The 15,157-nt window shown below is 42.2% G+C and overlaps 1 protein-coding gene across 1 annotated transcript in view; it reads right to left on the reverse strand.

Annotated features, from left to right (window-relative positions):
• Positions 1-15,157, reverse strand: part of SOS1 (SOS Ras/Rac guanine nucleotide exchange factor 1) — a 193,023-nt gene that overhangs the window by 116,196 nt on the left and 61,670 nt on the right. Inside the window, exon 4 of the mRNA XM_018558855.1 lies at positions 11,367-11,531. Within this exon, the coding sequence (XP_018414357.1) occupies positions 11,367-11,531 (165 nt within the window). The remainder of the gene's footprint in view (positions 1-11,366; positions 11,532-15,157) is intronic.

Here is a 15,157-nt window from a genome sequence, read left to right on the forward strand (position 1 = left end):
AGGGACAATGATTGATGAGGATGAACAAGAGACAGTTAGGGAGACAGTTAGGGATACAATTAGGGTTACACATATTTTAGCTAGATGGACTGTCTGTTTATACAAGTTTCTTTAGCACAAACCATAAACCGGAGTTAGACCTTACAGGTAACTTTTTCCAGTAGTCTTCCAGGGCAGCCTCAGAGAGAGTGTAGCTCCTCCACCAGACAGGAAACACGTCACCCAATTTCAGATAAAAGCCTACCTCCATCATAACCCCTCAGTAACCACGAGAACATCTGAACTGGAAAACAAACAAAAAACACCACCACCAAAGCCATAGAAAAAAACATCATATGAAATACTAGGGTGGGAAGTCGGCTGTCCTGGAAGACTACGGGAAAAAAGAGTTACAGGTAAGTTCTAACTCCGGTTTTACCCCAGTCGTCTTTCAGGACAGCCACAGAGAGGATAAGCAAGAACTTACAATACTAAGAGAGGGACCACAGTCTGTAACATCTTTCTTCTAAATGCCTGGTCTTTGCTAGATAAAAGATCCAAGCGGTAATGCCTTATAAAAGTTCCAAAGCTAGACCAGGTAGCAGCCTTACATATCTGTTCAGGCATAGCTCTCACTTTCAGCCCATGAGGTTGGTGTAGATCTTGTAGAATGTGCATTTATGAAGGCTGGCGGAGTCATTTTGATAGTTTGGTATGTTTCAGCTACAGCTAAGGCCTTGTTTGTTTTGTTTTCGGGTAATACTAAGGGAAAGAAAGCTTCAAAATCTTCCATTGCGAAATTACTTGCGCTGTCCTACCAATCTTCCATCAGCAATAGGTATCAGGAGACGGGATACAAATTGGTAACCAGGTGGTACAGAACCCCTCACTGCCTACACTCCTTGTATCCCCAGACCCCGAATGTTTGCTGGCGTTGCGGTGACACCCCAGCAGACATTTTCACATTTTCTGGTCATGCCCATCACTCAAAGCTTTCTGGGACCAAGTGTGTATCACTACCCAAAAGTTCACCGATCTCCCAGTGCCTCGAGACCCGGCCTTCTTCCTCCTGCATCATAATGACGTCCCGACCAAGATCTACAAACGATCCGTCGTGCGCCATCTGGTTAACGCGGCCCAATCGTGGATCCCAGCACAATGGAAAACCGAAGATCCACCCACCATACCGCAATGGCTCGACAGGATTCATGATATATACCTCATGGAGGACCTTACCAGCTCACTACACAATACCTCCGACAAATTTGGCAGGACCTGGTTCTACTGGACTGAGTTCCTCCACACTCAGCATGTATGTACCAAATGGTATATTTGGACATCCCTGTTTTGTAACCGAAAAATACCTCTTTAAATAAAGAATTTATTAAAAAAAAAAAAATATCTTCCATTGCAAGGTGGATTAAATTAGCTATAGTTGAAACATACCAAACTATCAAAATGACTCCGCCAGCCTTCATTAATGCTAAAATGATTTAGTTGCTTCTAAATAAGCTAATAAACAGCGTCTAACATCTAAACAATGAAAGGATTTTTCTTTTTTATTGGAAGGGTTGTTACTAAAAGTCGGAGGGACAATGTCATGGGTTCTTTGAAAGTTAGATGAAATCTTCAGTAAAAATTCCTGGGTCAGTCTTCAGAATGATTCTATCATCCATCATGGAGAGGAAATGTTCCTGAATAGGTGGAGCCAGAAGTTCACTAATTCTTTTAACAGAGGTCACTGCTTTAAAAAAAGGCCATCTTGATTATAATGGACCCGATAGACATTTCTTTGAGAGGCTCAAAAGGCAGGTTCGCAATCCCTGTAAGACCAATGACAAATCCCATTGAGAAAAGGATTTAATAGACAACAGTCTTTAATCTCTTCATTGCTATAAAGAATCGGGAAATAAGTGGGTCCACTGCAAGTGATTTTTGCAAATAGACACTTAGAGCCGCCACCTGCACCTTAAAGGGTATCTAAACCCTCATGTTTTGCATAAATCTACTGCTAGCAAGCAGTAGATATATGCAAAAAGTATTTTTTTTTTTAAACGCTTTAAAAGCGGTTTAAACTTACCTGTGTCTTCACCGCGCGCTCCCGTCCAAAAAATCTGAAAATTCTCGGGCGGCTGCAAAGCATCTTGAGGGGCGGCATGCGCAGTTCGGATTTTTGCCCGGGAGACGAGGAGAGACACAAGGTAATTATATGGACGTGTGCACCCGCATGCAGGCACCGTGGGACAGGAAGTGCCAGCAAGGACAGAAGAGTCAGCACAGGATTGGAGACCCGCAGCAGTGCTGGAGAGAAGGCAGAAAACTACAGGAAAGAAGATCGGATTAAGAAACATCATTTAAGGTAAGTGCTTTAATTAGCATTGGGAGGTGGGAAAAAAAGGTTTGACTTTAATGTCACTTTAAGTGTACTTATAGCAATACCTTTGTCTGCTCAGTCCTGTAAAAAGTCCAATATAGAGGGAATGGAATAATCCCTTTTTGCAGTACTAGACCATTATATAAACTTTTTCCACATCTTCCTGTAAATAGCTCTGGTGACTGGCTTACGGCTATTAAGCAAGGTCTAAAATAGCCTTGTTTGGAATCCCTTTAGATCTTATGATGTCCTCTTCAGAAACCACACAATTAATTTCAGGGTCCGAGCTCCTGGGTGTAGAACTGGACCCTGGGACAGGATATCTTCCCTCTCTGGCAATCACCAAGGTTGAAAAATAGTTAGAGAATGCAGGATGGTGAACCAAGTCCTATGTGGCCAAAACATGCTGTAATAAATCAGATTTGTCTGTTCCTGTTGAAATGTTTGAAGAACCTTTGGTATTAGGTAAATCGGTGGGAACGCATAACAGAGATTGAAATGCCATGGGTTGGATAATGCATCCAGTGCCAAAACCTTGGCATTCTGCTCCGAAGCAAAGAGAGCCACTTATGGAATTCCCCATCAGGAGATTGTACACATCTGGACGTAGGCTCCACTCGTCTTGTAATATTCTGTGCCTGCTGAGATAATCCGCCAGATTGTTCTGAGTCCCTTTCATGTAAATAGAAGAAATTGAAGACAAATGCTTTTCGGTCCAGAAAAATATTTATGTTTCCAATAATTGAAGGGATGTACTTCTGGTTCCCCCCCCTGCCTGCTGATGCAAGCTGCTACTGCTGCTACACTGCCTGAAAGAATTAGGAGGTGATGTCCCTCTAGGACCTTTTGGAAGTACAGAAGAGCGTTGGGATTCACTTTAAGTTCTCTGCAGTTGGACGAAGCTCTTGCTTCCTGTTTTGTCCACTGTCCTTGAATGAAGAGGTTCTGGACATGGGCCCCCCAGCCTCATAAGCTGGCGTCCGTCGTAAACTTTCTGGAAAAAGGGAAAAATCCAGAGGAGACCCTGTGAGAGCTGGCCCTGCGTTTTCCACCACCAGAGAGACCTCTTTATCCTTGTTGGAAGTTTGACTTTTATTTCCAACGTTTCCTGAGAACGATTTCATACCTGCAGAAGAAAATTTTGTAGAGGTTTTTGATGAAATCTTGCCCACTGAACTGCCGGGAATGTCAACGTCATTAACCCCAGAACTGACATTATAAATCTCAAGGAAACAACCTGATTCCTCTGTAGACGGAACCTGCTGTGGAGACTTTCTGAATTTTCTCTGCTGGAAGATAAATACTTATTTCTTTTGTATTCAGCATGTAGCCCTGTGAGGAAGAAATGTTCGATTTTTCTTTGTTTACAATCCACCCCAGATTCTGCATCCATGTTTGAGTTAACTGAAGATCGCGTGCTAATTTTTCTGATGTTTGAGCCATGACCAGGATTATCATCCAGAAATGGAACAATACTGACCCTCCTGTAGCCTCAGAGGGGCCAGGGCTTCCCCTAACACCTTGGTGAATACTCTTGGTGCTGATGAAAGGCTGAGTGGGAGAGCTCTGAATTGGAAATGATTGATAGCTGAACCTGTTCGTACAGCCAGACGTAGGAATTATCTATGAGGTGGACCTTATGGGTGCATGAAAATAAGCATCCCTCAGGTCTATAGTTGCTAGGAAGGCATCTGCTTGGAGAATGTTTCTTACTAAAAACATAGAATCTATTCTGAATTTTTTTTGTAACGAATGGACACATTCAAAGGTTTCAGGTTCAGAATTAATCTGAACTTCCCTGAGGGTTTCTGTACAAGAAATACATGGGAATAAAATAATTTTCCCAGCTCTTCTTCCAGTACCTGGTCTAACAGATCTCCTGATAGACCTGACTATTAGCCTCTGGTCCACCAGATATCCTAATAGACCTGACAAGGCTCTGGCCCTGAACTGGTTTTTTGGTAGATCGGTCACTAGAAATCTGAGAGGACGAATCTTGTTGAATGCCAACTGGAATCCCTGATCGATAATCCCCAAAATAAATTTGTTTGAGGAATTTTTTCTCCACTGCAGAAATTATTCCTCTACTCTTCCTCCCAGAAATCATTGATTTCTGTGTTTCTGAGTAGGTGAGTTAAAGAGTATACCCCCTCATGCCCTGTCCAATGTTTTTTTTAGGCCAACTTTCTTATTCTCCTGTGCTCCCTTTTGGCCTCGAAAAAAACCTTCTATTGAAACCCTTCTTCTTCCTTTCTGGAAAGGATTTCTTTTTGTCAGCTGTTCGCTCCAATGCCGTTTCAAGCTCTAGACCAAACAGTAAATCTCCAGAAAAGAGTATGTTGCACAAATGCAATTTAGAGGCTGAAATCGCCTTCCCATGTTTTAGTCAGAGTGCTCTGTGAGAGGAATTTACCAGCGCAGAGGATCTGGCCAACATTCTAACATTCTCCCGAGGCATCTGCCACATAACCTACTGCTTTGAACAGTAAGGTGAAGGACTCAAAAACTTGCTCTCATGGAGTTCCTGCCATTAGGTGAGTTTTTAATTGTGCAAGCCAAAACTCTTTCTAGCGACACATATGGTAGCCAATGCAGGCTTTAGATTTGCTAAAGTTGAGTCCCATGCTCTTTTTAGCAATACTTCCATTTTTCTGTGCATGGGGTCTTTCAGATTACCCAGATCTTCAAATGCAAGGTCAGCTTTCTTTGAGATTCTGGACAGGGGAGCGTCTAATTTTGGTACCTTATTCCAAATAAAAGATGGGTCCTCTTGAAAAGGAAACCTCTTTAAACTATTTGATAAAAATGGTTTATTTTCAGGCTCTGACCACTCTTTCAGAAAAGACCTTATGAATAGGAAAGACTCTTGCTTTCTTACTCTGCAATCCTTGGTACATTAAATTATGCCTGGACAGTTCTACCTTATCCTCCTGAATTTCTAAGGTTTCATAAATAGATTTTAAAAGATCATCCACAACCTCAAAAGATAATTTGAATCTGGACATAGAACCTGTTGTTCCCGGACATTATCCTCTTGTGAGGTTCTATTTTCATAGGAATGACCTGAATCACTGAACTCAACCAAGACAGATGGTTTAAGAGATTCTGCTGCAAAACAAACAGGAAACTTAGACACAGACATGGACTCTGTAGACGTCTTCATATCCTCAATCAAGGATCTAAATGAATGAAAAGTGGAAGCCAGCTCTTCTTTAACTGAGGTTAACAGACCACTACATGCTGCCTCAGATTCTTCTTTAACTAATCCGTTAATACAGGTCTGACATAGTGGTCTAGAAGAGGAAGCATTCAGCTTTGCCCCACACACTGCACATTTCTTCCTAGGCAAACTTTTAGCCCTGTCTATGGCTTTAGCCTAAAAATCAAAAGGAAAAACCGCTGAGATAAATCCAGAAGGCTGCCACAAGAGTTCACCTGTGCAATTCGCAACAAGGACCCAACACCAAAATGAGTCCTCAGTGAACATGCAGAAAACACAGTCAGGAAAGAGGCATAGAGAAGCGCTGCCTTACCTGAACAGAAGTGGCACTTAAAGTGGCTGCATCCACTGGAGCAGCTGGCTGAGAAGTTTCCATACTACTGCTTCCTCCACTAGTGTCTTCCACACGCTTCTTGAGTGTCGACGTTCAAATAAGCCGCTGATGCCCCTTCTCTTCTCCCACGCCAAAATGAGGCTTGTAGCGTGGGTCTCCGGAAGTGATGCTTCCCCTACCGGAAGTGAACTCACCTGCCACTCGGACAAGCGCTGGGACCAGCACCGGGGAGAAACACCACCTCCGATACCGACCTTCACCAGGTACCAAGGAGGAATAAAAAGCCAGGACCTCCTCCATTCTATGGAGCCATAGGAAAAGTACTGGGGCATAATGACTCACCATAGGTCTGTTTAAAAAGAGTAAGATCCTGGATGACATCGTTCCTTCAGACCGAGGAAACACGATTACTGAGGGGTTATAATGGAGGCAGGCTTTTATCTGAAATTGGGTGATGCGTTTCCTGTCTGGAAAAGGAGCTACACTCTCTCCGAGACTGTCCTGGAAGACAACTGGAGGAAATCCTCGTTATGAAACGTATATAAAGTTATAAATCTCATATCTCGAAGTATATGGTCAAACAATTAATGCAAAAGACTGGTAGCATGGAAAGATTTTCAATGAGTGTAAACATGGGTTGGAAGATTTGGCATACAGGAGAGTTACCAATAATTTAGATCCCTATGGGACGATGCTGGTCCCAATATCCATGTTGATCTGTAAATCTGTAAATGTAGGTAACCAGGTACCCACAATAACTAATCATAAATGACATATCTGTATCATAACCCTGCACAAATCTGTGGGTTAAAGCTTTTAACTAAGATTGAAATATGCCAATTAATTTTAGTTCAGCACAAAACCACCACCCTTACATCTGATTGTAGAAAGACGAGTCCAGTAACTTTTTTTCTTTCTCCAGTATATACTGAGAGGGGAATTTATCAAAACTGGAGCAGACAAAATCTGAAGCAGCTGTGCTCAGCAACAAATCAGCTTCTTTCATTTTCAAATCTTAACTGAACAAACTGAAGAAAGACGCTGATTGGTTGCCCTGGGCAACTGCTCCAGATTTAATCTGCGTCAGTTTTGATCAATTCCCCTCCCTGGTTTGTATTTTTGCAGTGCAGTTGCTGACTAGGAGGTATGCCCTACATTTCAAAAGAGAGAGCCCCTAAGGAACTCTAAGAAATGTTAGTATGCATGCTTGCATCTCTTCTTTTCTGCTTTTAATATCTCCTGCATGGTAAGTACTTTTGACCACATGGTCAATGATGCATTGTTGGCTTGTTTATTGAATGGACAGGCTTCCAAGGCTGTCATTCTTTTCTTTCCCTTACTTCTTGTTGAATCAATGACCTAGAACAAACAAGAGCCAGCAACATTTCTTTGAACTTTAGCAAAACTGGAGCAGACAAAATCTGGACCAGTTGCCCAACCAATCAGCTTCTCTCTTCAGTTTGTTCTGTTAAGAATTGAAAAATAAAAGAGAAGCTGATTGGTTGCTGTGCACAACTTCTCCAGATTTTGACTGCTCCGGTTTTGATAAATTCCATTCCAGGTGTTTGAAATTCAACTATTCAAATTGCTGGGGACAGGTTGCTGAGCGAATGGTGAAAGGGTGGTAGGGTATATATTAGTCTTATCGCATAAAGCACAGGAGTGCTGGGGTAATCTTTTTTTATCCCTTTTACATTAAAACCACTTGTATGTATGTACTTGACAATACACAATTAGTATTATATATATTATACACACACACACACTACTGTGCAAAAGTTTTAGGCAGCTATGAAAAAATGTCTGAATGCTTTAAAAAAAATCAAATAAATATTTGGTATGACTACCCTTTGGCTTCAAACCAGCATCAATTCTTAAGGTGCACATACACCTGCCGATTATCGTACGATAATCGCGGGTGATCCCTCGATCGTACGATAATCGGCAGGTGCATGGGCAGCGTGAGGCCGCTTCAACTGTAAGGTCGCATGCTGGAAAACCTGCCGAAAATCATGCGATTTTCGGCGGGTTGGTGGCGTGCTCGAAAGACGAATGCCGTACGGGCTGGTGTGCGCGAGCGCACACTGCCCGCTCAGCGGGGAGGGCTTGCGATGATCGCAAGTACAATCTGCCTGTCCAAGATGGGCAGATCATACGAAATTTTAATCACCTTACAACGAAAGTCTTGTGATGATTGTAAGGTGTATGGGCAGCTTTACACTTGCACAAAGTCAGGGATTGTGTAGGATTAAAGTCAGGTGTATCAATAACCAATTATACCAAGCAGGTGCTAATGATCATTAATTTCATAGATAGGTTGAAACACAGTCATTAACTGAAACAGAAACCGTTGTGTGGGAGGCTTTTAACTGGGTGAGGAACATCCAAACTCTACTACTAAGGTGAGGTTGTCGAAGACCTTCTTTATGTCACAGGTCTGAGCACAGAAACAAGATACAAGGAGGGGAATTTATCAAAACTGGAGCAGACAAAATCTGGAGCACCTGCACAGCAACCAGTCAGCTTCTCTCTTTCATTTTCAAATCTTAACTGAACAAACTGAAGAGAGAAGTTGATTGGTTGCCATGGGCAACTGCTCTAGCTTTTGTCTGCTCTAGTTTTGATAAATTCCCCCCAAGGTAGTTATACTGCACCAGCAAGGTCTCTCCCAGGCAAAGATTTCAAAGCAGACTGGGGTTTCAAGATGTGCTGTTCAAGCTCTTTTAAAGAAGCACAAAGAAACAGGTAACGTTAAGGACTGTAGACGCAGTGGTCGGCCAAGGAAATTTTAATGCAGGAGATGAAAGACACATCATGCTTACTTCTCTTCCACATCAGAAGCTGTCCAGCAGTGCCGTCAGCACTGAACTGGTGGAAACCAGTGGGACCCAGGTACACCCATCTACTGTTCAGAGAAGTCTGGCCAGAAGTGGTCTTCGTGGAAGAATTGCGGTCAAAAAACCATACCTCTGATGGAAGCAAGGCTAAGCGACTCAAATATGCACAAAAACATAGGAACTGGGGGGCAAAAAAATAGCAGCAAGTGCTCTGGACAGATGAGTCAAAATTTGAAATATTTGGCTGTAGTAAGAGGCAGTTTTTTCGCAGAAGGGCTGGAGAGCGGAACAATGAGTGTCTGCAGGCAGTAGTGTAGCATGGTGCAGGTTCCTTTCAAGTGTGGGGCTGCATTTCTGCCAATGGAGTTGGAGATTTGGTCAGGATCAATGGTGTCCTCAATGCTGGGAAAAAAGAGCAGATACTTATCCATCATTCCACACCATCAGGGAGGCCCTTGATTGCCCCAAATTTATTCTGCAGCAGGACAACGACCCCAAACATGTCATTAAGTACTATCTTCAGTGTAAAGAAGAACAAGGAGTCCTGGAAGTGATGGGTTGGCCCCAGAGAACCCTTGATATCAACATGGAGTCTGTCTGGGATGACATGAAGAAACAGAAGGATTTGAGGCAGCCTACATCCATAGAAGATTTGTGGTTAGTTCTCCAAGATGTTTGGAACAACCTACCTGCCAAGTTCCTTCAAAAATGTTGTGCAAGTGTACCTAGAAGAATTGATGCTGTTTTGAAGACAAAGTGCAGTCACACCAAATATTGATTTGGGTTTCTCTTCTGTCCATTTACAATCCATTTTGTTCATTGATAAAAATAAACTATTAACACTTTTATTTCTGAAAGCATTCTTCCTTGCAGCATTTCTTTCTGCATATACATTTAGAAGTACCTTGGCAGTCCCCATACCTAGGGTGCTCAAATAAGCACATTTCAAGATTTCAATGAGGCATTGCAAGCCAACTGCCCTCTCTGACAGCTGGTTAGTGGTCCATAATGGCCAATTAGGTGGTACATGAGTTTAAAGCGGACAAGCCTCCTATTGACACTACCAGGAAGGATTGACATTTTCATTTAGGAATGACTCAGAATTCAAAGCTCCCAAGCTGCTAGCAATGCCATTTAAAGAAGAACTCCGGGCAAAACTTTCATTAAGCTCTTGCGGCGGGGATACCCCCGGATTCCAAAGCTTAACTGCTTGCTTTCATCTAGGTGCTCAAGTAAAAACAGTTATACTCACCTGAACCTTGCAACCGGTTAGCTGTAACAGTGCTCCTTCCACCCTGTCTCCTCCTATGCTGCAGCAACGGTATGTCCCTTGGCGTCCTCGTGTCCTATATAAAAGTGTACTGGATGTGATGACTTGAGGACATTTAGACTGCTGCAGTGGAGAGGGAGGCTGAAAGGACTGGTTTAAGAGCAAGCCGGCACCGAGGATCAGGCGAGTATGAAAACGAGCAGGCAGTTAACCCTTGCGGGGTAGCTCCACAGCATGGGTTAATAAAAGTTTTGCCCAGAGTTCTTCTTTAAAGTTATGTGCAGGCAGCTCTAGATCCCTGCCATCCTTTAATGTAGTCAGTGTACAGCAGGTTTATTAATAATAATATAATATTAATAATTCATGATGGTGAATAATAATGGTCTCGCCATATGCACACAATTCAACAAAGATAAAACTGCAAAATTTCCATTATTGAGTGTAGTGGTAGAAATAAAAATCTCATGAAGATTTTAAGTTCCTTTAAAGGAGAACTATTGGGTAAGTGTTTTTCCCTATAGTTCTCCTAGGGGTCACAGGAGTACATATACTAGTGTCCTCCCGTTAACCAAAACTCAGTATATCTCAAGCTACAGCTCGCGGTATACTGAGCCGCCGCAGCCGGGACGGATCCAGACATTAATGTCGAGATTCACCCAGCTGCGTGAGTGACAGCTAGCTCTGCCTATCTAGAGGCAGAGCCAGCTGTACCCGCCCCCTCCCCCGTCCGTTCCTCCACTCTGGAGGAGCGCTGGAGGATCGGAGAGGGGAGAATCCCTGTAGGGAGCCGTGAGTGACAGTCACAGCTCTCTGAAGGGACATGATCGAGAAGTAAGCAAGCAACGGTATGTGTTCACTCACTTCCCGATCTATTGAGCCGACGTGTGACGTGTGTTTCATTGTCACACGTCGGCTTGAACTATGAGGATGGGTGATTTTCACTTGCCTCATAGTTCTCCTTTAACTTGGCAATTAACAACTGTTTACTGCACAAGCAGAAAAGCCAACTGGCATTGTATGTCTAAAAAACCCTATGTTTGTAGCTACCACAGTCTGCTGCAACTTCCACATTCAAACAAAGGAAACCAAAGTGCCCTAGTCTGCCCTTCTGCAGGTACAGGAATAGCAGAAATATTAACATTCTAGCTCAAACATAGGATTCACAAAAAAAGAGGAGCCCTGGATGCATATAATTCATGCCAGGATAAATCAGAACATTTCCATATTTTACTGAAAATTTCATAAAGATTTTTAAGCTACCTTAACGTCACATTTCAAAACAGCTTTGAAATACCAAGCAGCAAAGCAAACGAAAATGCATTGGTTTACAAACAAGGAAATTCTGTGCTTACCTTATCCACGCACATTGCAACCTTGATGTCTTGTTTGGTAATTTCATAATGCCTGATATTCCGTACATAATTCCCAGCTAGTTTTAATATATCAGCAGAAATGTATTCTAATACTGCTACTATGTAAACAGATACTTGATGGTCAATTTTATAACCTAAGATCTCCTGTTAAAAAAAAGAAATAAAAATCTGTCACCAATGTATAGTGTGTTACAGAGGTACGTGTGGTATTTTCAGTGCATTCAGAAAGTATTCAGACCCCCTTCACCTTTTTTACAATTTTGTTATGTTGCAGCCTGATACTACAGTTGTTGAAGTTCTTTTTTTTTTTGCCCTCATTAATCTACACTTAGTACCCCATAATTACAAAGTGAAAACAGATTTTTAGAAATGTCTGTGAATTTTTTTTAAAGAAAAAAACTGCAATATCACATGTACTTAAGTATTCAGACCCTTTACTCAGTACTTTGTTGAAACACCGTTGGCAGCAAATACAGCCTCGAGTCTTTTTGGGTATGACGCGACAAGCTTTGCACACCTGGATTGGGGGAATTTCTGCCATTCTCCTTGTCAAATCCTCTCAAACTCAGTCAGGTTGGATGGGGACTGTCGGTGGACATTTTCATTTTATATCCATTTTCAGGTCTCTCCAGAGATGTTCCATAGGGTTCACGTCAGGGCTGTCTGGGCCACTCTAGGACATTCACAGATATGTCCCTAAGCCACTCCTGTGTTATCTTGGCTGTGTGCTTAGGGTCGTTATCATGTTGGAAGGTGAACCTTCGGCCCAGTCTGAGGTCCTGAGCGCTGGCAAACAGGTTTTCATGGATGATATCTCTGTACTTTGCTCCATTCAGCTTTTCCTCAACCCTGACCAGTCTCCCAGTTCCTGCTGCTGAAAAACACACCCACAGCATGATGCTGCCACCACCATGCTTCACTGTTGGGATGGTATTGGGCAGGTAATGAGCAGCACCTGACAAAGTTTGGAATTGAGGCCAAGCAGTTCAATCTTGGTTTCATCTGACCAGAGAATATTGTTCCTCACAGTCTGAGAGTCCTTTAGGTGCTTTATTGCAAACTCCGAGCGGGCTTTTATGTGTTTTGCACTGAGGAGAGGCTCCTGCCTAGCCAATCTGCCATAAAGGCCAGATCGGTGGAGGGCTGCAGGATCTCTGGAGCTCAGTTGGGTTCTTGGTCACCTATCTTACTAAGGCCCTTCTCCCCTGATTGTTCAGTTTGGCCAGGCGACCTGCTCTTGGAAAAATCCTGGTTGTGCCAACCTTCTTCCATTTGAGAATTATGGGGGCAACTGTGCTTTTGGGAACCTTCGGCGCAGCAGAATTTTTTATTTTTTTGTAGCCTCCCCCAGATCTGTGCCTTGCAATAATCCTGTCTCTGAGCTCTGCAGGCAGTTACTCTGACCTCATGGCTTTTGTTCTTATACAGAATGCATTGTCAGCTATGAGAGATGTGTGCATTTCCAATCAAGATGTAGAAAAATCTCAGCGACAATCGAGAAATGGGGGGCACCTGAGCTAAATTTCAAGTGTTGTTGCAAAGGGTCTAAATACTTAATCCAATGTGATATTTCAGTTTTTTCTTTTTAATAAATTCACAGGACAATTCTAAAATTCTGTTTTCACATTGTCATTATGGGGTACTGAGTGTAGATTGCGAAAAAAAGAATTTAAACAACTGTAGTATCAGGCTGCAACATAACAAAATTGAAAAAAGTGAAGGGGGCCTGAATTCACTGTAATTCATTGGTGTTATAAAAAATTTCCATAACATTTTCTTTGTTTGCTTTTGATGCTTTTAGAAGCACTATACAGCAGATATATTAACACATAAACGTCAGCATCCATTTCCAAGTTCTCCAGATATTAAGAACTGCAAGGCACAGAAGACCGTACAATAGATATGAATGGTCCACAGCAAAAATCACGTTAGCAATGCCTGTGTTTTTAGTTTTAATACGCATCACTCAAAAGGAGAAATTAGCCAGACGACACTATACACCATATAAATCCGTATGGAAAGAAAGTGGTTTTCTGGGCAGAAAAACAGTTATCATATGCTTGTTTGTAAGTTACTTGTCTTGTTTGATATTTCATCTACATTTTATAAGTCGCTTTCTTGAAGATAGAGGATGGATCATTAATCATAAACTATATAAATGTAATAAATACAAATGTTACAGAATATCCAACTTACAAGCAGATCTGAATGCACTGTGTGATTGGGCATCTATTTGGCAAATGAGGTTTAATGCTGAGAAATGTAAAGTTATCCACTTGGGGACTAAAAACTTGCATGTGTCACACTCTAGGGGGGGAGTATGTTTAAGGGAGTCAATGATGGAGAAAGAGCTGGGTGTTCTGGTAGATCATAGACTTAATAATAGCATGAAATGTCAAGCCGCAGTTTTTCAAGCAAGCAAAATACTTTCTTGTATTAAAAGGGGTATACACTCCAGAGAGAAACATAATCCTTCCCTTGTACAAAGCATTAGTAAGACCTCATCTAGAATATGCAGTTCAGTTTTGGGCACCAGTTCACAAAAAGGATGTTGTGGAACTGGAGCAAGTGCAGCGAAGGGCAGCTAAACTCATAAGAGGCATGGAGGAGCTCAGCAATGAGGAAAGATTAGCTGATTATCCATGAGTTGTTTTTTCCCATTCAAAACCCTTTTCATAAAAACTGTACCACTCATAAATGCCAGAGACATATGTTTATTAAGTATAGCATAACAATGTCATACATTTCTCACCAAATCTGCATACAGTTATCCACAATCCAAGTCAAAAACCTCTAAATCCGTACTTCTCCCTCCAAAAATTGTCAACAGGTGGGCCCTTTAGGTAAAAAATTGTCAGCCAAGATTCTTCTTAGAACCTGGGTCTTATATCATCTGGATCATATACCAGATAAGGTTTTGTCCCATCTGTCTAAAGGACATTTTCTCAGAAGTATTGTGGCTTGTCAATATGCATTTTAGCATTTTTATTCCTCTTTCAAATGTGGAATGCTGCAGGGTTTTCTTCCTACTCTTGGCTATCCTCTTGTCTAAACTACAAAAAAGTTATTTTGAATCTTGCAGGTATTTGCCTAAGGCATCCATCTTGTGGTGATTTAACCCTGCAGGTGCTGCCACTTGTAGATCTGCTATTAAAGCTTTAGCTGGATCTTACAGAAATGTGCTGTTTGCTAAATCGTAAGCTTCAATATTGTGCCTTAACTCTTTGGGTGCCTTTCATGTGAGTATTTTGCCATCACCTGTGGTTCCTCAGTGCTGTTCATTTTTATATGTAACTTATGGAGTTGTTGCTTCAGTGCAGGCTTATTCTGCCTGTTATTCAGTAATCTTTTTCATGGTCCTTTATTTACAGCATTGTTGTTTTGTGCATGGTCCTTTATTTACAGCATGTGTTGTTTCATGGATTGTAAACCTACACAGCCCTTTGCCACCACTGCTTCTCAGAGTGCACATGCATGGACTTCTGGATTATAACGCTCTCATTGCCAGCACCGCTCCCAAAGGACAGAGTAACCTGCTCAATTTGGGATGAAAGGTCCTCTTCAAGCTGTGAAAAAGTTGCTACACATTCAAGACCCTGCTATTAGAGTCCAGCTAACAGAATCCATCACAAGTATTGTACAACCTTTGAGCAGTGCTGAGCCTGCGATCTGGCAGGATGCTGTGCCACGTTTTCCCTGCAGGTGCAGCAATAAAGAGGCAGAAAGTTGGAGATATGAACTGTCAATTACTAGCCCAGTCAAGCGGCTAC

The sequence above is a fragment of the Nanorana parkeri genome, unplaced genomic scaffold, assembly GCF_000935625.1.
Source record: "Nanorana parkeri isolate BGI_ZX_2015 unplaced genomic scaffold, ASM93562v1 scaffold363, whole genome shotgun sequence".
NCBI classification, from domain to species: Eukaryota; Metazoa; Chordata; class Amphibia; order Anura; family Dicroglossidae; genus Nanorana; species Nanorana parkeri.